At 38.4% G+C, this 23099-nt stretch overlaps 1 protein-coding gene across 1 annotated transcript in view; it reads left to right on the top strand.

Annotated features, from left to right (window-relative positions):
• The window catches only part of LOC114653461 (inactive ubiquitin thioesterase OTULINL-like), an 84388-nt gene that overhangs the window by 49723 nt on the left and 11566 nt on the right, over positions 1–23099 (top strand). Inside the window, exons 3-6 of the mRNA XM_028803801.2 lie at positions 3072–3091; positions 3183–3274; positions 5618–5767; positions 16276–16404. Of these exons, the coding sequence (XP_028659634.1) occupies positions 3072–3091; positions 3183–3274; positions 5618–5767; positions 16276–16404 (391 nt within the window). The remainder of the gene's footprint in view (positions 1–3071; positions 3092–3182; positions 3275–5617; positions 5768–16275; positions 16405–23099) is intronic.

The following is a 23099-nucleotide window of genomic DNA, read 5'->3' as shown; positions in this document are numbered from 1 at the left end:
GCTCATGACACAATTCTTTATGCACGTGTCTGTAACTTGAAAATCAAGTGGCGACCCATGATATTCTCATTACGACAGAACGTTATAATACTACATATAGCTTACTGCTCTGACTCGAGCGACATTAGTAAATACAGCGTACTAATTAACAAGAAACACAATGTTTTCCGGCCACATTGCTGTCAGCTGTGTCGTTATTTTCTCTTTCTGTTTTATATTCAATATATATTGGCGTGGCGGCCCTGTGCAGGTGCACAGTTTGCACATGCCTAAGGCCGCCCCTTGCGACGTCACGGCTCATTAACTTTGGACAAGGCTCGTGGCTATACTAGCAGATGATGTTTTCCGGTACCGTAATGCCATGGGAAAATGTGCTTTTTTTCAGAAGGGAGAAGTAAGAAAAGTCAATAAGTAACGCCGAAGATGCAGAATGATTCAATCACAAATGATAGTAATCATTTTGTACAAGTTTAGTGCTAATAGGATCTGTCATGAGGGCCGCACAGATTTCTGTTGCGGGCCACATGCGGCCCAGGGGCCGCGTGTTTGACATGCCTGCTTTACAGGGTAGCCATTCTCATACATATGGGTCCAATATAGAGCCAATGTTAGCAGTGGTGTTTTTTTTCCAGTTGCCCTTAGAATAACATATTCTCTGCATAGCCAATGTTAATGTGTCATTTAATTTAAATCAACTATAAAGCTATTTACTTTATTTAATCACTTACTGTTTAGGCTTGAGTGTGTTTAGTGTAGATGTTGTTGTGTATCTGACTATGTGGCACTGCAGTTTCTACTTGGGATGAACATTTTTGATTGTCCAATTTGGTGGCACCATATTCTTATGCAATACAGTTAGGTCCATAAATATTTGGACAGAGACAACTTTTTTCTAATTTTGGTTCTGTACATTACCATAATGAATTTTAAATGAAACAACTCAGATGCAGTTGAACTGCAGACTTTCAGCTTTAATTCAGTGGGGTGAACAAAACGATTGCATAAAAATGTGAGGCAACTAAAGCATTTTTTTTAACACAATCCCTTCATTTCAAGGGCTCAAAAGTAATTGGACAAATTAAATAACTGGAAATAAAATGTTCATTTCTAATACTTGGTTGAAAACCCTTTGCTGGCAATGACAGCCTGAAGTCTTGAACTCATGGACATCACCAGATGCTGAGTTTCCTTCTTTTTAATGCTCTGCCAGGCCTTTACTGCAGCGGCTTTCAGTTGCTGTTTGTTTGTGAGCCTTTCTGTCTGAAGTTTAGTCTTCAACAAGTGAAATGCATGCTCAGTTGGGTTAAGGTCAGGTGACTGACTTGGCCATTCAAGAATTTTCCACTGCTTTGCTTTAATAAACTCCTGGGTTGCTTTGGCTGTATGTTTTTTTTTTTTCTCCAGCCGTCTGGAGTTTTTTTGTTTTTTCTGTCCTCCCTGGCCATCAGACCTTACTCTTATTCTATGTTAATTAGTGCTGTCTTATTTTAATTCTTACTTTGTCTTTTTTTCTCTTTTCTTCAATCATGTAAAGCACTTTGAGCTACATTATTTGTATGAAAATGTGCTATATAAATAAATGTTGTTCTTGTTCTTGTTTTGGGTCATTGTCCATCTGTATCATGAAACGCCGCCCAATCAGTTTGACTGCATTTAGCTGGATTTGAGCAGACAGTATGTCTCCGAACACCTCAGAATTCATTCGGCTGCTTCTGTCCTGTGTCACATCATCAATAAACACTAGTGTCCCAGTGCCACTGGCAGCCATGCACACCCAAGCCATCACACTGCCTCCACCGTGTTTTACAGATGATGTGGTATGCTTTGGATAATGAGTTGTTCCACGCCTCCTCCATACATTTTTCTTGCCATCATTCTGGTAGAGGTTGATCTTGGTTTCATCTGTCCAAGGAATGTTTTTCCAGAACTGTGCTGGCTTTTTTAGATGTTCTTTAGCAAAGTCCAATCTAGCCTTTCTATTCTTGAGGCTTATGAGTGGCTTGCACCTTGCAGTGCACCCTCTGTATTTACTTTCATGCAGTTTTCTCTTTATTGTAGACTTGGATATCGATATACCTACCCCCTGGAGAGTGTTGTTCACTTGGTTGGCTGTTGTGAAGGGGTTTCTCTTCACCATGGAAATGATTCTGCGATCATCCACCACTGTTGTCTTGCATGGACGTCCAGGTCTTTTTGCGTTGCTGAGTTCACCAGTGCTTGTTTTCTTTCTCAGGATGTACCAAACTGTAGATTTTGCCACTCTTAATATTGTAGCAATTTCTCGGATGGGTTTTTTTCTGTTTTCGCAGCTTAAGGATGGCTTCTTTCACCTGCATAGAGAGCTCCTTTGACTGCATGTTGTCTGTTCACAGCAAAATCTTCCACATGCAAGCACCACACCTCAAATCAACTCCAGGCTTTTTATCTGCTTAATTGATAGTGACATAACGATGGACTTGCCCACATCTGCCCATGAAATAGCCTTTGAGTCAATTGTCCAATTACTTTTGAGCCCCCGAAATGAAGGGATTGTGTTAAAAAAATGCTTTAGTTGCCTCACATTTTTATGCAATCGTTTTGTTCACCCCACTGAATTAAAGCTGAAAGTCTGCACTTCAACTGCATCTAAGTTGTTTCATTTAAAATTCATTGTGGTGATGTACAGAACCAAAATTAGAAAAAAGTCTCTGTCCAAATATTTATGGACCTAATTGTACATTAATCAATGAATCATATATTTTAGACATCCATACAAATGCCCAAGTCTTCATGTGTCACCATTTGGCCTATGAATCAAATGTCCAGAACTCTGACATTTATTTAGTACTAGGTTAGTGTCCAGAGGAAGGCCTGTCTTGCCAAAAAACTATAAATGTTTTGCTGTAGAATCACAATTTCCACAGTAAGGTCAACATACTGCCATGGCACAGGGCTAGAATTATTGATGATAATTACATTACTGGATGTCTTTTTGTGATACTAATATATTACTACTGTAATAGTAATAATTAACTAACAGGAATTCATCAATTTTTCTTACTGATTCAGTTTTTTTTTCTGTTCACTTTTAGCTGCAGTGGAATAAGCAGAAGTAAGATCTTTTTATATTTTTCATTTTCTGTTTTATTTTTAAACATTAAGCCACATCTGATTGTTTTTGTGTTCTTTTTGTCTGAATACAGGATCACTTAGCGTATCCCCAAAAATGGATCTTATGACATATTGTGATTTTGAATGGAAAGGAGGTACACCCCACGCAGAGAAAATAAAGAAGGTAATATAAGTCATCAATCAGAATATCTGAACTATTTATTTTTCCTTGTTTCCATTAGCCTGTTTTCATAGAAAATGTAGTGCTACACCCAAGATAGCCTTGATCATCTTTGTATAGTCCACACAGAAGCATTTTAACCATTTTTATATATATGTTTTCCCTTTTTACAATTATATTAAAGGGTTTACAATGCATGATAAATACTGCAGAAAAAAAACTTTTATAAGGAATCTATAAACTAATAATGTTGACATTAGAATACAGTGATTTGACTAGCACTGCAGTCTTGCAAGGAAGGAATAATTCCAAATTGGGACATCAGTCAACAGTGTGGCACATTCTTGCTCATACCCACAACTCATATATACCGAAGCCCAATTCAGAGTTTAAATTAACCCAGTGTGGGTGGCACAGTAGTATAGGGGGTAGCATGACTGTCTTTCAACATTTTAATTGTGAGTTCAGATCCTGGTCTGCACTTGCTCCCCTTGTCAAAATGGTTTCATCTGTAGTTACTCTGGTTTTCCTCCCACATGCCAGAGATTTGTGTGTTAGGTTAATTGCCCTTACTGTATATAAGATAGCATATGTGTGTGTGTGTGTGTGTGTGTGCATTCATGTACATTTGTGATCATCAATGTCCCCCTCACACTCACACTTGTAGAAAGCTTGGAGAAACCCAAATTCCCTCATTAATTATGAAAAAGCTGGAATGAGGAATATTATATTATGTTAAAAAGTATATTGGTCTATGTGCTCCCTTTGAAAAATAGCAGATCCATTGATGTAAGTTGATCCTAGGGTTTCTTTTCCTAACTCTCTCTCTCTCTCTCTCTCTCCCTGTTTCCCCTGTAAGTCAAGGGGCTTGGCCATTATTCTGACTGCATTCCTTTAGAAAAGAGAGAACAAGCACAGCATTACAACTTCCAAGAGGCAAATGTCTCCCTATAACACAATGCTACAAAACACTCCCATGACTATATACTGTATACAGATAGGCAGATTAGATATAGATGTATACAGTGTTGTCTGTGTATATTGTGACACTAGGGGTCGCTGTTGCCCCGTAAAACCCACAGACAATACGTCCAAACACCAGGTAAAAGTCCCAGTAATATTTTTATTATTACAATAATGTGCACAAAGCACCTCCATCTCCACAATACTCAATAATAAATCAATAATCAATCCTCCACTCCACACAGCAGCTCTGTCACTCTTCCTCCCAACTCCGGCTCTGCTTGCTGGGTTTCCCACAGTCCTTTATATAGTCTGTGACCTGGAAGCGCTCCTGTCCTTCAGCCCACGTGATCCAATGGCACTTCCGGGTCAGAGGAAGATTTATTTTCTTTGAATCTGAAATGTTGCACTTACTTCTCTGTATAGATTATCTAAAAAGGTAAAGCTATCCTAATTAAAATCCTTTATGGTCAATTTTACTTTTTTTCTGAAGGCCACTACTTATAATATGGTTCAAAGTGCTATACACATACACAATTATCAATCCAATCATCCATTTTAAATCCATTTATCAGGGTCAAAGGAAGGTGGTGCCAATTTGGCATAAGAAGAAAACCAACCCTAGATGGGCATCAATCTATTGGAGTGTATATACACCCACACTAAGGGATCACTTAGAGAAGCTACCTAACATAAATGTCATCCTGATGTTGGAGGAAAACTACAGTATTTGGAGATAAATCCACACAGACATAGAGCCTATAGACTTTCACACAGGAAGTGCCCAGACTAGCATTCATACCCAGATTTTTGGATTTGTGGAGCAGCTGGTTAATATTAACACTGGCCTACAAATACAGTATGGCTAAATAAAACATGCAATAAAATTGTATAAAAAGACAAGAAGAGAAACACCTATTACAAAAATATTCAATGTGTATATTAATATATATATACTTAATGGAACATACTACACACACATAAATAAAGTTCTCAAAGCTCCTCATTGAAATAATTTGCTGTGAGTGACCAATACCATTGTTTTTAGAGCATCATTGGTAACAAATGTCTGACCACCTTGAGGCAAAAAGGAAAATATGATTACCACAAAATAGTTAGTAATAAATAACAATTTTGAAGACATAATATAAGAAACGTCTGCAGGAGTATTAATTTGATTTGAGAAAGTTAAAACATCTTTGCTAATTTGAACCTCTTAAAGTAAGAGATTAATAAATAACATTCCACAAGTTATAATTATGAGGCATTCATTAGGCAGATGAATTGGACTCAAGTCGGGTAGCATTTTCATTAGGTTTTTTTTATTAATGATTCAGTTCTTCTTAAAGTATCACTTTATCCAAGTGTCTTTTTTACACTTAGGCATATCAAGAAATCTATGATAAATACCACATAAAGTATGTTCACCAAATCCGAGGAGACAATTACTGTGCACTAAGGGCCACAATGTTTCAAGTGCTTTCTCGTGGCGTCCCATTTCCATTCTGGATGAGGGAACAAGATATCACAAAGGTATGTTCTTTGCATTATTATTTTGTTATTATTACTTTAATGTTTTAAACATGATCAATGAGACTTAGACTAATTTAATATTTTATATGATTATGTTCCTGTTTTCAAACTGAAACTTGGCTATACAGACTGAAGGAAAAGGAGTGGAAAAGGAGGGGAAAGGCTGAAAAAAACACCTAATTTGCAAAGTTAATTACGTTGTTATTACAATTAAAAAAACTAATCAAGGAACCAGATTCAAAATCAAAGACAAGACAAGAATGCAGTATCCCAGCAGTTAGACTTGGGTTGAAAGTTTCCTTAACTAGAATTTCAGGTGGCTGCTATAATTAGGTGAACCTGCTTTCCTAAGTTTAGCTTTTAAACTGCAACAGAGCATACACAAAATAAAATAGCAAATAAAAAGAAAACAACTAACAATAAAAAATAATAACAAATAACTGATTACCAAGTAATTAGGTAAAAAGAAATGTTTGAAGTTTACTGTAATTGCAAACATTAAACAAAACAAAATGGTCAAAGAAAGAAAAACAAAAAGCAGAACTAAAACCTTAAAAAAGTCCTGAAATAAATGTACATTTTTTTAACTTAAATACTGCTTGAATTTATCAATGGTAATTTTTTTCTGCAATTTGCCCACATTTTCTGAGTTTGCCCTACTCGCCTTCATCACAGTAGTCTTGTTGTAAACATTAGATAGCTTCCAAAATCTACATTCTCAGAATTTTCCATTACACAGTGATAATATTGTGCAAGAACCACAATAAGTGAAATTAATATAAAAAAAGCCATTAAATTGTGCAATTTAATACAAATAATATAATATGAAAATGAATTTGAGCAAAAGTGTGCCTTTTTCAGTGAATTCTCTAACAAACAGCATTAGATTGCACACTTTCCCTTTTACCATTGCAGACCAGTTTAAATACCTAGGGGTCAACATCACAAGTAAATAATGATATCTTTTTCAAAAAAAATTAGCTATCTGCTTGGAAAAACTTAAACAAGACGTGCATAAATGGTCTACTACTACTTGCTGTAACAGGGAGAATTGACACTATCAAGATGAATATCCTACCTAAGCTTCTGGTTCTATTTCAAAACATTCCCATATACAGTATATTAACAAATCAATTATTTAAGAAATTTAATTCAATCATAACTTCATTTATTTGGAATTCGAAATATCCACGCATCCAAAGGGCGACCCTACAATGACCTAAATCAGAAGGTAGCATGGCTCTACTTGGTTTTCAATTTTATTCCAAAAATACAAGCTCTAAAAACCTGGACTTTGACACAAATAGATGAACACACACTAGCTTGGTCCATAATAGAAATAAAATCCTGGAGTACTTCTTTATATTCCTTGCTTTGTACACCAGCAAATACAAGATATCATCAATATACTAACAACCCAATTGTCCTTTATTCACTCAGAATATGGAACCAATGTAGAAAGTACTTCAAGTTAGAGAATATTTTATCTGTGGCACCTCTACATGATAACCCCCTTTTTCCACCCTCTTAAACTTAAACAGTTTTCAATGTTTGGAAAACGTATGGGATTAAATCATTCAGAGATTTGTATATAAATAATGTCTTTGCATTCTACAAACAATTACACTCCAAATGTAGCTTCCCATCAACACAATTTTTCCACTATCTCCAAAATAGAAACTTTGCTAAACAAAATCTGCCCAATTTTCCTCACCTCCCACCTATTTCTATTCCAGAAGAAATATTGATTAGTCTTGAAGACTCAGACAGCATTTGTATAATATATAAAACCATTTTAAAGTCCCATCCTTTTAAAGACCCCAAAGTACTGTGGGAAAAGGATCCCTCACACAACATTTCAGAAAAGGAGTGGAAGGCAGCCATGCACAGAATTCACTGTAGCTCCATATGCGCAAAGCATTCAGTTATAAGTACAGTGGGAAAAGGATCTCTCACACAACATTTCAGAAAAGGAGTGGAAGGCAGCCATGCACAGAATTCACTGTAGCTCCATATGCGCAAAGCATTCAGTTATTCAACTTAAATCGAGCACATCTATTTTGTTTAAAATTATCCAAAATGTTTCCAGGGCAAGAGCCAACCTGTGAAAGTTGCAATCAAAGTTTTACTCTGGCTGTTGGCCTTCCTGTCTTTCTCATGGGTGAGGGTTGAATTGAATTTAGTTTTGTTAAGCTTGATTTGATTGTATAGAATGTTACATGCTTTTATTTATTTATTTTGATTTTATTAAAATCACAATCATTCCATACAAATAAATCAATTTTTACAAACATAAGATCGAAAACAAAGCAACCCCCCACCCCTGAGAAAGAGAGCTAAGCTAGCAGAGTAAAACTTAAAACTAGTCTTCTTCTTCTTTTGGCTGCACCAGTTAGGTGTTGCCACAGCAGATCATCTTCTTCCATATCTTTCTGTCCTCTGCATCTTGTTCTGTTACACCCATCACCTGCATGTCCTCTCTCACCACATCCATAAACCTTCTGTTAGGCCTTCTTCTTTTTCTCTTGCCTGGCAGCTCTATCCTTAGCATCTTTCTCCCAATATGCTCAGCATCTCTCCTCTTCACATGTCCAAACCAGCGCAGTCTCGCCTCTCTGACTTTGTCTCCCAACCGTCCAACCTGAGCTGACCCTCTAATGTACTCATTTCTAATCCTGGCCATCCTCATCACACCCAATGCAAATCTTAGCATCTTTAACTCTGCCACCTCCAGCTCTGTCTCCTGCTTTCTGGTCAGTGCCACCATCTCCAACCCATATATCATAGCTGGTCTCACTACTGTCCTGTAGACCTTCCCTTTCACTCTTGCTGGTACCCGTCTGTCACAAATCACTCCTGACATTCTTCTCCACCCATTCCACCCTGCTTGCACTCTCTTTTTCACCTCTCTTCCACAATCCCTATTACTCTGTACTGTTGATCCCAAGTATTTAAACTCATCCACTTTCGCCAACTCTACTCCTTGCATCCTCACCATTCCACTGACCTCCCTCTCATTTACACACACATGTATTCTGTCTTGTTCCTACTGACTCTTCATTCCTCTCCTCTCTAGAACATATCGCCTCCTCTCCAGGGTATCCTTAACCTGCTCCCTACTATCATTACAGATCACAATGTCATCAGCAAACATCATAGTCCGCAGAGACTCCTGTCTAATCTCATCTCGTCTGTCAACCTGTCCATAACCATTGCAAATAAGAAAGGGCTCAGAGCCGATCCCTGATGTAATCCCACCTCCACCTTGAATGCATCCGTCACTCCTACCGCAGACCTCACCACAGTCACACTTCCCTTGTACATACCCTGTACAACTCTTACATACCGCAGGGACTCCTGTCTAATCTCGTCTCTTCTGTCAACCTGTCCATAACCATTGCAAATAAGAAAGGGCTCAGAGCCGATCCCTGATGTAATACCACCTCCACCTTGAATGCATCCGTCACTCCTACCGCAGACCTCACCACAGTCACACTTCCCTTGTACATACCCTGTACAACTCTTACATACTTCTTTGCCACTCCCGACTTCCTCATACAATACCACAACTCCTCTCGAGGCACCCTGTCATATGTTTTCTCCAGGTCCACAAAGATGCAATGCAACTCCTTCTGGCCTCCTTCATACTTCTCCATCAACACCCTCAGAGCAAACATCGCATCTGTGGTGCTCTTTCTTGGCATGAAACCATACTGCTGCTCACTAATCATCACCTCACTTCTTAACCTAGCTTCCACTGCTATTTCCCATAACTGCATGCTGTGGCTCATCAATTTTATCCTCCTGTAGTTACTACAGTCCTGCACATCCCCCTTATTCTTAAATATTGGCATCAGTGCACTTCTCCACTCCTCAGGCATCCTCTCACTTTCCAAGATTCCATTAAACAATCTGGTTTAAAACTCCACTGCCATCTCTCCTAAACACCTCCATGCTTCCACAGGTATGTCATCTGGACCAATGGCTTTTCCATTCTTCATCCTCTTCATAGCTGACCTTACTTCCTCCTTGCTAATCCTTTGCACTTCCTGATTCACTATCTCCACATCATCCAACCTTTTCTCTCTCTCGTTCTCTTCATTCATAAGCCTCTCAAAGTACTCTTTCCATCTGCTCAACACACTCTCCTCCCTTGTGAGTATGTTTCCATCTTTATCCTTTATTACCCTGACCTTCTGCGCATCTTGCCCAGCTCGGTCCCTCTGTCTAGCCAATCGGTACAAGTCCTTTTATCCCTCCTTAGTGTCCAACCTCTCATACAATTCATCATACACTTTTTCTTTAGACTTCGCCACCTCTCTGTTCACCTTGTGCCTTATCTCCTTGTACTCTTGTCTACTTTCTGCATCTCTCTGACTATCCCACTTCTTCTTTGCCATTCTCTTCCTCTGTATACTCTCCTGTACTTCCCCATTCCACCACCAGGTTTCCTTTTCCTCCTTCCTCTGTCCAGATGTCACGCCAAGCACCCTTCTTGCTGTCACCCTTACTACATCTGCTGCAGTTGCCCAGCTGTCTGGTAACTCTTCACTACCGCCCAGTGCCTGTCTCACCTTCTCCCTAAACTCAACCTGGCAGTCTTCCTATTTCAACTTCCACCATTTGATCCTTGCCTCTGCCCTCACTCTCTTCTTCTTCTTAATCTTCAATGTCATCCTACAGACCACCATCCTATGCTGCTTAATTACACTTTCCCCTGCCACTACTTTGCAGTCTTCAATCTCCTTCAGATTGAGTCTCCTGCATAGGATGTAATCTACCAGTGTGCATCTTCTTCCACTCTTGTACATCACCCTATGTTCCTCCCTCTTCTTAAAATATGTATTCACCACAGCCATGTCCATCCTTTTGGCAGAATCCACTATCCTCTGACCTTCTTCATTCCTCTCCTTGACACCACACCTACCCATCACCTCCTCGTCTCCACTGTTCCCTTCACCAACATCCATCCATCCATCCATTTTCCAACCCGCTGAATCCGAACACAGGGTCACGGGGGTCTGCTGGAGCCAATCCCAGCCAACACAGGGCACAAGGCAGGAAACAATCCTGGGCAGGGTGCCAACCCACCGCAGGACACACACAAACACATCCACACACCAAGCACACACTAGGGCCAATTTAGAATCGCCAATCCACCTAACCTGCATGTCTTTGGAATGTGGGAGGAAACCGGAGCGCCCGGAGGAAACCCACGCAGACACGGGGAGAACATGCAAACTCCACGCAGGGAGGACCCGGGAATCGAACCCAGGTCCCCAGATCTCCCAACTGCGAGGCAGCAGCGCTACCCACTGAGCCACCGTGCCGCCCTTCACCAACATGTCCATTGAAATCCGCTCCAATCACCACTTTCTGTCCCTTGGGTACACTGTTCATCACTTCATCTAACTCACTCCAAAAATCTTCTTTCTCGTCCATTGCACACCCAACTTGCAGGGCATATGCACTAACAACATTCATCATCACACCTCCAATTTCCAGCTTCATAATCATTACTCTGTCTGACAGTTTGTTCACCTCCAGAACACTGTTGACATACTGTTCCTTCAGAATAACGCCTACTCCTTTTCTCCTCCTATCCACACCATGCTAGAACAATTTGAATCCACCTCTGATCCACCTGGCCTTACTCCCCTTCCATTTAGTTTCTTGCACACACAATATATCATCCTTCCTTCTCTCCATCTTATCAGGTAACTCTCTATCCCCTTACCAGTCGTACTGCCAACATTCAAAGTTCCTACCCTCAGTTCCAATCTCTTTACCTTCCTCCTCTCCTCCTGCCTCCGGATACGTCTCCCACCTTCTCCCCCCTCTTCTTCTCCTTCTTCTTCGGCCAACAGTGTCCCAATTTCCGCCAGCACCCTGTTGACTAACAGTATTGGTGGCGGTTGTTGTTAAGCCGGGGCTCGACCGATCTGGTATGGAAATTTGTATTGTTGTCCGCATATTGATTTGGCAAAATTTTACACTGGATGCCCTTCCTGACGTAACCCTCCCCATTTATCCGGGCTTGGGACCATCATGAAGAAACACACTGGTTTATTCATCCCCTGTGGCTGGGTTAAAACTTAAAGCTAATAAAAATAAGTAAATAGATGAATTAATAAGTGAATAATGATAAATGGAGAAATCCTCAGTGCTTTAAAAGCTTATTCTGAAATGTTATTGATCAGATCCTGCAAGGTTCTGAAAAAGTTCTGCACAGATCCTCTAAGTGAGAATTAGATTTTTTCCAGTTTCAAATAGTATATAACATCAGTTACCCACTGACTTAGAATAGGAGAGTTAGGATTCTTCCAGTCGAGCAAGATAAGTCTACGTGCCAATAGTGTAGTAAAGGCAATTACAGTTTGCTTGTCCTTCTCCACTTTAAGCCCATCTGGGAGTACACCAACACAGCTGTTAATGAGTTAGGAGGGAGTGAGACACCAAGGCTGTCTGATAGGCATTTAAAGATTTTGGTCCAGAATGATGTTAATTTGGTGCAGGTCCAGAACATGTGGCTCAGTGAGGCTGGAACTTGATTGCAACATTCGCAGGTTGGATCTTGCCTGGAAACATTTTGGACAATTTTAAGTGAGACAGATGTGCTCGATATATAATTTTGAGTTGAATAATTGTATGCTTTGCGCATATGGAGCTCGAGTGGATTCATTGCTACATTGCTACTTTCCACTCCTTTTCTGAAATATTGAGTGAGAGATCCTTTTCCCACTGTCCTCTTGGATCTTTGAAAGGGAGGGACTATAAAATGGTTTTATATATTACAGAAATCCTGTCTTAACAAAGCTTCTGATTTGAAGTTAGTGAAAGAAATGTGTTGCTGGGAAGTTAAATTTGGAATGTAATTGTTCATAGGATGCAAAGACGTTGTCCATGTACAGATCTCTAAGTGATTTCATCCCAAATGTTTTCCAGATATTAAAAACTGCATATGTTTGAGAGGGTGGAAAAAGTTGGTTGTCGTGCAGTGGTGCCACAGTTAAAAGCTTCTTTATTTTAAAATGCTTTCAACATTGGTTCCATATTCTGAGTGAGTGAAGCACAATTGCGTTGTTAGTATATTGGCGATAACTTGCATTTATTGGGGTACAAAGCAAAGAATATAAAGATGTACTGCAGGATTTTATTTCTATTGCCGACCAAGACTGTGTATGTTCATCTATTTGTGTCCATGTCCAGGTTTTTATAGCTTGTATATTTGCTGCCCAGTAATAAAATTGAAAGTTAGGTAGAGCCATGCCACCTTCTGCATTATGTCTTTGTAGGGTCACTCTTTGGATACGTGGATGTTTTGAATTCCAAATAAATGAGGTTATGGTTTTATCTAATTTCTTAAAAATGATTTATTGATGTATATTGGAAAGTTTTGAAATAAAAAGAGAAGCTTAGGAAGGATATTCATCTTAACAATGTTAATTCTTCCAGCTAAAGTGACATGGAGGGTTGGCTATCTATGCAAGTTTTGCTTACTTTTTTCCATATAGACAGCAAAATTTTGTTGATAGAGAGCTTTATGTCTACTTGTAATGTTTACTCCTAGGTATTTAAACTGATCTGCAATGATAAAAGGGAAGGTGTCTAATCTTACATTGTGTGCTTGAGAATTCACTGGAAAGAGCACACTTTTAGTTAAATTAATTCTGAGACCAGAAATCTTTTGAAATTCAGTAAGTGCTGTTAGGACTGCAGGCACAGTATTTTGTGGATCTGATATATACAGTACCATATTATCTGCGTATAGAGAAATTTTCTGTTCAAGTCCTTCTCTGATAATCCCCATTATCTCATAAGCATTTCTACAGTGAACTGCCAGTGGCTCTATAGCGATTGCAAAAAGCAGTGGTGACAAGGGGTATCCTTGTCTGGTACCACGTTCTAGTCTAAAGTAGTCTGAATTAATTTTGTTAATATAAACTGAAGCTTCTGGATTGGTATACAGTAGTTTGATCCATGCACAAATGTTTGGGCCAAACCCAAATTTCTCCAATGTAGTGAAAAGGTAGTTCCATTCAATCATATCAAATGCTTTTTCTGCATCCAATGATAATAATATCTGTGGGGTGTTTGACTTTGCGGGTGAATATATTATATTAAACAGGTGTTGAAGATTGGAAGCTAAGTGTCTTCCTTTAATAAATCCCGTTTGATCTTGTGATATTACCGAAGGCAGCACTTTCTCCATCCTTCTAGCTATTACTTTGGAGAGTATCGTAACATCATTATTCAGAAGTGAAATTGGTCTGTATGACGCACATTGTATTATGTCCTTATTTTGTTTAGGAAAAACGGTGATTAATGCTTGGCAAAAAGTTTGAGGTAAAATTTTATTGTCTCTAGCTTCTGTAAATGTTGCTAATAACGGGAGCTAGCTGAGTGGATAATTTCTTACACAATTCAGCAAGGTAGACATCGGGGCCTGCTGCTTTCCCACTCTGAAGTGACTTTATAGCATCTAGTAATTCTGATAGCACCAGAGGTTTATCCAATTCCTCTGCACTGAGAGTATCTGTTTGTAGTATTTGTATGCATCCAGAAATACATTAGATTGTGTCTTGTCTTCTTTAAACTCAGCAGAATATAAGGATTTATCTCTCTTGTCTCTAAATGTGTGCATTATATTTTTATGGTCAATGATTTTGTCTCTGTTTGTATTTGTGATTGCTGGAATTGCATTGCGAACTATTTGCATGTGGATTTGTTGAGCTAAGATCTTATTAGCTTCCTCTCCATGCTCATAATAATGATATCTTAATTTAGAAATGAGTTGTTCTGTTTCGTTGGTTGTCAAGAGGTTGAGTTCTGAATGCAGAGCCTGCCTTTTTCTATGAAGAGCCTCACTTGGACACCTGGCATTTTCTTGGTCTATTCTAGTAATTTCGTTGATTATCTCTGATACCTTCTTGGTTTCCAATTTATTTCTGTGGGAAAGATAGTAGAAACCATATGTTTATATGGTTATTTTTATATTGTAATGCTTGGGTCACAGATTTGCGCAGAAACACAGGTGGTTGTAGAGAGACAGGAACGTTATTCAAACACTGCAAACAAACATTTGTCTCTTTTTCAAAAGTTTAAACTGTGCTCCATGACAAGACAGAGATGACAGTTCTGTCACACAATTAAAAGAATGCAAACATATCTCTTCAAAGGAGTGCGCGTCAGGAGCACTGAATGTCAGAAAGTGAGAGAAAACCAAACAAATCAATAGGGCTGTTTGGCTTTTAAGTATGCGAAGCACGAAGCACCGCCGGTACAAAGCTGTTGAAGGCGGCAGCTCACACCCCCTCCATCAGGAGCAGGGAGAGAGAGAGAGAGAGAGAGAGAGACAGAGGAAAACAAACAGTGAAAAATCAATACGTGCCCTTTGAGCTTTTAAGTATGCGAAGCACCGTGCAGCATGTCGCTTCAGGAAGCAGCTGCACACAGAAGGTAGCAACGTGAAGATAATCTTTCAGCATTTTTAGACGAGCGTCCGTAGCGTCTAGGTGTGCGAACAGCCCCCCTGCTCACACCCCCTACGTCAGGATCAGAGAAAGTCAGCGCAAGAGAGAGAGAGAGAGAGAGAAACAAAAGTAAGTTGGGTAGCTTCTCAGCCATCTGCCAATAGCGTCCCTTGTATGAAATCAACTGGGCAAACCAACTGAGGAAGCATGTACCAGAAATTAAAAGACCCATTGTCCTCAGAAATCCGCGAACCAGCAAAAAATCTGCGATATATATTTAAATATGCTTACATATAAAATCCGCGATAGAGTGAAGCCGCGAAAGGCGAAGCGCGATATAGCGAGGGATCACTGTAATACATTAAAAAAAATACATATATTAAATGCCATAATATTTCATTATTCCCTTTTTTGTTGTAATGTTATACATCATTGAATTTTGCTTTTTTGACATTGATAAATAGAAAGACTCTAATGTCAAAGTGAAACCAGATCTCTGCGAAGTGGTCTAAATTAACTACAGATACAAATATCTGAAGTGTTCACCCTATTTAATATGATGCACCCAAACCATCACTGATATAGCCAATTGGCTTTAAAAGTGACCCGATCAGTTACGTAGAGATTATCTGTTTGTAGGCCAAAGGTTTCAGTTGAATGTAGTATAAATGTGATTTATCTCTCCTCTAACATTTCTGGTTTAGTTAAGCAATGTATATACTCTTTTTGCTATGCTTTGTATACTTTAGTGTCTCCAACCCTTGTGTATATATTAAATACTATGCATTAAAGTCATGTTCTGTATACCTGCTGTATGCATTTTTTGTTCTTTCCTTGAGGTGTGCCATGACTATTGGAGCTATAAAAAAACAAAAGGAGACAAAACATTCTGACAAACTAGTCTGTTATGAAATGTCATCCACATAGGGAAGTTTGCAATACTGTTTCAGAGACTGAGAAAGTTATCTTTTAAAGTGAAACTTCAATGTTTTGGAGAACTAAAACAATTTCTTTATTTTTCACCCCTCTTCAAAGGTCCCTGAGATGTTGTTCTACAAACAAGGTTGCAACTGGATTCAACAGTATAGTTTTGGACCAGAAAAATACGCTGGTCCAAAAGTTTTTTATAAATTGCGACAATGCATGGATATGCTAAAGATGCAGGTAAGGTCGATTTTTGTTCCTGTATTTAATTTGATGAATCAATTTTCTTGCTTTATGTCAAATATACAGAACATATTATTTTCAGAATTTCGAATGCAAAGGACTATATAGTGCAATAAAGATATACATATATACATGCTTTTTCTAACCCACCTATCTGTTTCAGGGCCACAGAGAGTACAACACCAATTGCAAAGGCAAAAAAACATATTGTGTTTATAGTAAGAGAAAATGAAAAGAAAAGAAAATCAATGAAAAACAGGAACGGCTGTCAAACTGAATAGATGTCCTCAGTGGAACCCTACTGTATATACTATTTTCCTGTATGTAATTTACAAGATATTGAAATGTGGAGGATGGTCTACTGCCTCTACATGAATAGGAAATGATTAAAATGTAAAGGTCAGATCATCTGGGTGCTGGCTGGAAATACTTATGACACCACAGTACAGAGAATAGTTCATTGAAAGTATCAGCAAGAACCAGCAGGTTAGTCAAATCAATCACAGCCAGATGTACAATGAGTAAAAGATGCATAAGCCTGATTGCATTCATCAGATACTTAGTGGGAAGTGTAACCTTTGGTAAACTTGTTTTGTACGGTATATCCAGTTAAACTATACAGTATACAAATATTAGAACTGTTACCTTAACCAACTATAAACCTTTGATTTATGTAAATCATTTATATACTGAACACCATCTATCTATCTATCTATCTATCTATCTATCTATCTATCTATCTATCTATCTATCTATCTATCTATCTATCTATCTATCTATCTATCTATCTATCTATCTATCTATCTATCTATCTATCAGTATCTGATACTACCTTAAACATCTCTCCATTACTGTATCTGTCGGTCTATCTAGTTAGCTAGCCAGTAATTCATGCATTTGCCCAAAGGTGCTTGACAAGTAAAGAGCTATAGTACATTTTTTTAGTATACAGGTTTGTAAAGTGAATTGTTTTTGTTCACTCAACAGTCCCATTTTTTATGAACATTTTTTGAATTAGCATTTAGTAGCATGCTACATTTTTTCATGATGCCTAGTGTCTTTCATTTCAAAGGCAATGAACATGTGATTAAGAGTTGGGGATGCTCTTATCTAAAATTGAATCCCTGTTACCATTCCACTATGGAATTAGTTGTCCAGCAGAACTGAATTAGTCATAATTTTTACCCTGGTCATTGGAGGAGAAAGTTATTTATTGTGACCTACAGGATATTTTCATTACTTTATTTCAGTTATTACAATTATATTGATTTTTTTTTATTATTTCCAGGCTGCAAAGTGGCATATTACTAGTATTTCTGGCTTGCAACATGGAGGCCAGGGTTCACATCCTTGCAGGGACTTTGCGTGTTCTCCCCGTGTCTGCATGACTTTTCTGTAGGTCTTCTAAGTTTCCTTCCACAGATCAAAGACATGCAGGTTAGGTGTATTAGTGTTGCTAAATTGACCCTACTTTGTGTGTCAGTGTGTCCACCCTGTAGTGATGATTTATAGGTGAGGCTCCAGTTGCTTTCTAACCTTGCTCAGGATAAGCTCATTTGAAAAAATGTACCATTATTTTCCTTGCCCATTTTGAATTGGCACACAATCTTCCATTTTGTGATGATTAATTATGAACGCCACCTTGTTGTTTACAGTTTAGTTAGTGCAGTTACTGGCTACTTGCTTTGCATAATATAACATATTTTTATTTTTTTGTGATCAATTTTATTTGAGAAATGTAAACTCATGAAGAAACAAAAGAATCCATAGTACATGGAGTTAGGACAGTTAAACACCCACCCCATGGTGCCCTACCTGAAATTTCCACATACTCCTAGCATTGTAAGAACATAGATATGCTGCATTTACATGGTGCTGAACAGACAAGAAATCTGAATTTCTTAGTCAGAAATGTCATGTGAACATAGTATGAAGTTGCAGCTCAGAGTTGATCAATTTTGGGAAAACAAAACTATCTGAATTCCTCAAATTGTCCTGACTTTTCACCTCAGCCAATTATATATAAAAAAGAAAGTGGTAAGCCAGGAATGTCATTCTTGTTGTGGAATTGTATTTGGAGTGACATGCTAGCCTTTAATAAGTTTTGTTTGCTCTTTATTTTTCTTTAATTGTTTTTTTTGCATACCAAGTAACTAATCTGCAACAACCACACATTTCTTGCGTGAATGCACTGAAGTTGAAAGGTGAAACATCGCAAGTGGGTGCTCTGAAAACTACAACAGCATATGAATGCAACAATAGCCCTAAGCAGGAAGGTGCAACAATATCAAAGCAAAGACAGGGAAGGAGAGAGAGAGAGAGAGAGAGAGAGAAACAAAAATGCTATATGGATACTCGCAGGTCCTCTCTAAACTACAGACAAGACTTGTAAAGGGTTGCCAATTTTAAATAAATAAAATAAACCAGACTGTGAGTTCCATGGAGGACACATAGGCATCCTGGCTGGATGATGGCATGACTTTGGGATAAAATGGAAGGTGCCAGGGGATGGACAATTAGAAGCTGGGGCCAGGGGCACTTCAATTCCCCATATGTTAGGTGGCAGTGGTCTGCTGGAGGTGTCATAGCTTGCACACCCGTAGGGGTTCATGGGAGCTAGAGCCCAAAATGTGTAATCAGATGTCATGGCGTTGCTTGCATACAGTATATGACAGCAGAATGTAAACATCAACATCCAAGTTTCTGGATTAATTTAAAAAACAACAGTGAACTTTCAAGCAATTTTTATTTATTTAGTGAAAAAATATTTACTAACATTAAGATCTCTTCTTTTTTTACCTTGATTTTTGACTCTTCTTGGTGTTCATTTGACACATATTGTTTTGTCTTTCTGCTTATGACCCTTTGGCTCCGTTAGTGACTTATGTTGGTTTCCCCTGAAGGCTCTTTTTGCCTCTCAGTCCTTGTCATTTAAAAGTCTTCTGACTTGTCAGTTTCATCCTTGGCCATAACACATCATTGCTGCTGGCATATGTTTTTTGACTAAAGTTAAATAGTTAGGCTTAAGCTTATTGTCAGTACTGTTTTTATGAGGTGCACAGAGACCACTCACTTGCAGCACTTAAACCTCTCACTTGTAGCAGATTTTTCTGCACCCAGCCCTTTCATTAGATCACATTATCATTCAAAGCACCCTCAACATCGCCACAGCTAGACTGTAGGGGCCACCTATTGTAAACAATAGAAAAAGGTCTAACTAACCTGTTTCCCAACCATTTATGGCTTACTTTCTGAGAAATAGCCCTTCAAATGTCCCATACTTAGCATACTTAGTTCCCATCACCACACTGCCTACTTGACTCATCTGGCCTTTGACTTATGTAGGTTCTTTAATCATAGCCATCACTGAGTTGATAAGATGATTTGTGTTATTTTTACTTACTTTTGATTTTGGCCTCTTAGCTTTGATTTTGGTGCACCTTTCCCATCTAGATCAATTGTTGGCAAACATCGATCTGGAGTGTTTTAATATTTGCAGATTTTTTTAAATACTGGATTCTTCACTGGCAGTCACTGGCAGTCAAACCTTGCTGCTTATTGAACTGTTTGCTTAATTGCCTCATATTTGCAGTGTCAGAGGTGACCAGTGCTATGGGTTTATTTCTTTATGAATATAAGAATGGTGCTTATTTTCTTCACCTTAATTCACTCCCTTGTGGCAGTCAAAATTCCTCTTATCATTAAGCAAGCAACAATGGGTGCAAAAATAAGGTGCAAATAAAGATGTGTTTTTCATGAGAAAACTGCTGTAATAAAGTATAAGTGTAATAATTTTTTTTTTCTGCACCAAATTCTGCACCATGTTGTTATCTTTTGGTATCTGCACAATTTCCCCATGTCTGTGTGGGTTTCCACCTGGGTGCTTTGATTTTCCCCCTACATTCCCAAAGATGTGGAGATTAGGTGAATTGGTGATTCCAATTTGGCCCTGTGATTGACCAGTGCCATGTCCAGGACAGTTCCCTGAATTGCACCCAGTGCAGCCAGGATAGACTTTGGCTCCACACAAACATGAATTGGACTAAATGGGTCGGAGAATGTAACTTGATTGATTTTCTCTGGGAAATGAAATACCCACTGATATGAACATAACAGAACAAAAGCAGGACCTAATCAAAGTATTTGCTTCCATAAAAGAAAGAGCTGTTTTTTTAATCAATAAACTAATTTGAACAAAATCACATTGTGCCACTCCAGGGCTAGGCTTGCTGATCCCTGACCATTCATTGTTATGACTTTTGTGTGCATTTAGTTAGTTGTGTGTTCTTGCACACCTGCTCCTTGATTCCCATTTTGATACTGGTTGGCAGACTAATCCTTTTTTCCATCTATATTTTCTTTTAATTTTGACATACAACAAGAATATTGACTGTAATCTATCTACACTGGCATTAGCAATTTATGCCTACTAATTTCAAATATGCCAAGGAAGTGTACAGTAATGAGTACACAGAAATGTCGATCCAATAAAGAACAATGATGTCAATTCATAGTAACGTGACCCAAAATAGAATCTTTTTACTTTTCAGGCAGAAAGCAAAGGCTTGTAACATTTGTGATTAAATTTTAGTGTAGGAGTAGAATTTTGTTACTAAACTTGTATTTGTTTATGACTAGTCTAATGGCATTTGTCAATTGGCACATTATGTTATGTTGTAAGAATTGTGTGTTCCAGAGAAAGAGAACGCACTCTGTTAGTAGCTGGAGGCATAGACTGCCTTAGAAATAAAGTTTAGAAATAAAAATACTATGATGGTGGTAAAAATTTAAAGGACGTGTATGTATCTAACCTCTAATTTCAACCATAAATAGCAAAGGATTATTTTCATTTTTATTCAGAATATTTCCATATTGATATATTGATCATGCTAACAGTAGTCCTTAGAATATGGGATATTTTTAAATTTAATTTGTGTAGCCCAAATGATCACATGGGTCCTAAAATTTCATAAAACCTATGCTTTAGTCAATAATTTGTGAAACAGAATAGACAAAACCTGGTATTGCTTACTATACTTTTCTTTAAGAAAACAATTAATAGACATTAGTGGAATGTAAAGACTTTTATTAGGCTATGCTAGACTAAAGCTGTCAGATTGGATTTAAATGCATATGTATTCCTTACATTAGCAGGTACATCAGTCCAAACATTCAGAGTCCAAACATTCAGAGTCCAGTAGCCTAGCTTGCAACCTCCTACGGTAGTTTTATTTATGCTTGGAGTTTGCTGACTGCTGCCACAATTGTAGTGTGAGCTCTTAAATGTATGCATTAAGTTCTGTTAAGTAAAGACAGCCAAAGCCATTTATAATGTTAAACATTAAAAACAAAATTTAAGAAATTACCTTGAAGTTAAGTGGAGCCCAAAATAAAGTCAAAACAAGAAGAGTTATATGTTGTGTCAGGATCAATCACTGTGACCACATTGGGAATTAATTGCATTGGAAATTAGATTAGATTAGATAAACAGGAGAAACATAAAAAACAAGGATATGGACTCATAGGACAAATAATACAGTCAATCAACAAACAAACACAAACTAAATAAATATACAGTGATCCCTCGCTATATCGCGCTTCGCCTTTCGCGGCTTCACTCTATCGCGGATTTTATATGTAAGCATATTTAAATATATATCACAGATTTTTTGCTGGTTCGCGGATTTCTGAAGACAATGGGTCTTTTAATTTCTGGTACATGCTTTCTCAGTTGGTTTGCCCAGTTGATTTCATACAAGGGACGCTATTGGCAGATGGCTGAGAAGCTACCCAACTTACTTTTGTTTCTCTCTCTCTCTCTCTCTCTCTCTCTCTCTCTCTCTCTCTCTTGCGCTGACTTTCTCTGATCCTGACGTAGGGGGTGTGAGTAGGGGGGCTGTTCGTACACCTAGACGCTACGGACGCTCGTCTAAAAATGCTGAAAGATTATCTTCACGTTGCTACCTTCTGTGTGCAGCTGCTTCCTGAAGCGACATGCTGCACGGTGCTTCGCATACTTAAAAGCTCAAAGGGCACGTATTGATTTTTCACTGTTTGTTTTCCTCTGTCTCTCTCTCTCTCTCTCTCTCTCTCCCTGCTCCTGACGGAGGGGGTGTGAGCTGCCGCCTTCAACAGCTTTGTACCGGCGGTGCTTCGTGCTTCACATACTTAAAAGCCAAACAGCCCTATTGATTTGTTTGGTTTTCTCTCACTTTCTGACATTCAGTGCTCCTGACGTGCACTCCTTTGAAGAGATATGTTTGCATTCTTTTAATTGTGAGACAGAACTGTCATCTCTGTCTTGTCATGGAGCACAGTTTAAACTTTTGAAAAAGAGACAAATGTTTGTTTGCAGTGTTTGAATAACGGTCCTGTCTCTCTACAACCACCTATGTTTCTGCGCAAATCTGTGACCCAAGCATGACAATATAAAAATAACCATATAAACATATGGTTTCTACTTCGCAGATTTTCTTATTTCGCGGGTGGCTCTGGAATGCAACCCCCGCGATGGAGGAGGGATTACTGTATAAGCAAATAGTGTATCTTGTGCAGAAATTACAAAATGATCTTAAAATTGCAAATTGAACTTAAAAGAGTATCGTATCAGCATTTAGTTTGGGGCAACATGAGGAAGCACTGAATTGCTTGATAGCAGTAAGCAGAAAAGATCCTCAGAAGAGCTTCTTAGC

The sequence above is a fragment of the Erpetoichthys calabaricus genome, chromosome 6 (assembly GCF_900747795.2).
Source record: "Erpetoichthys calabaricus chromosome 6, fErpCal1.3, whole genome shotgun sequence".
NCBI lineage: Eukaryota > Metazoa > Chordata > Cladistia > Polypteriformes > Polypteridae > Erpetoichthys > Erpetoichthys calabaricus.
This window is presented reverse-complemented; position numbering and strand designations above follow the sequence as displayed.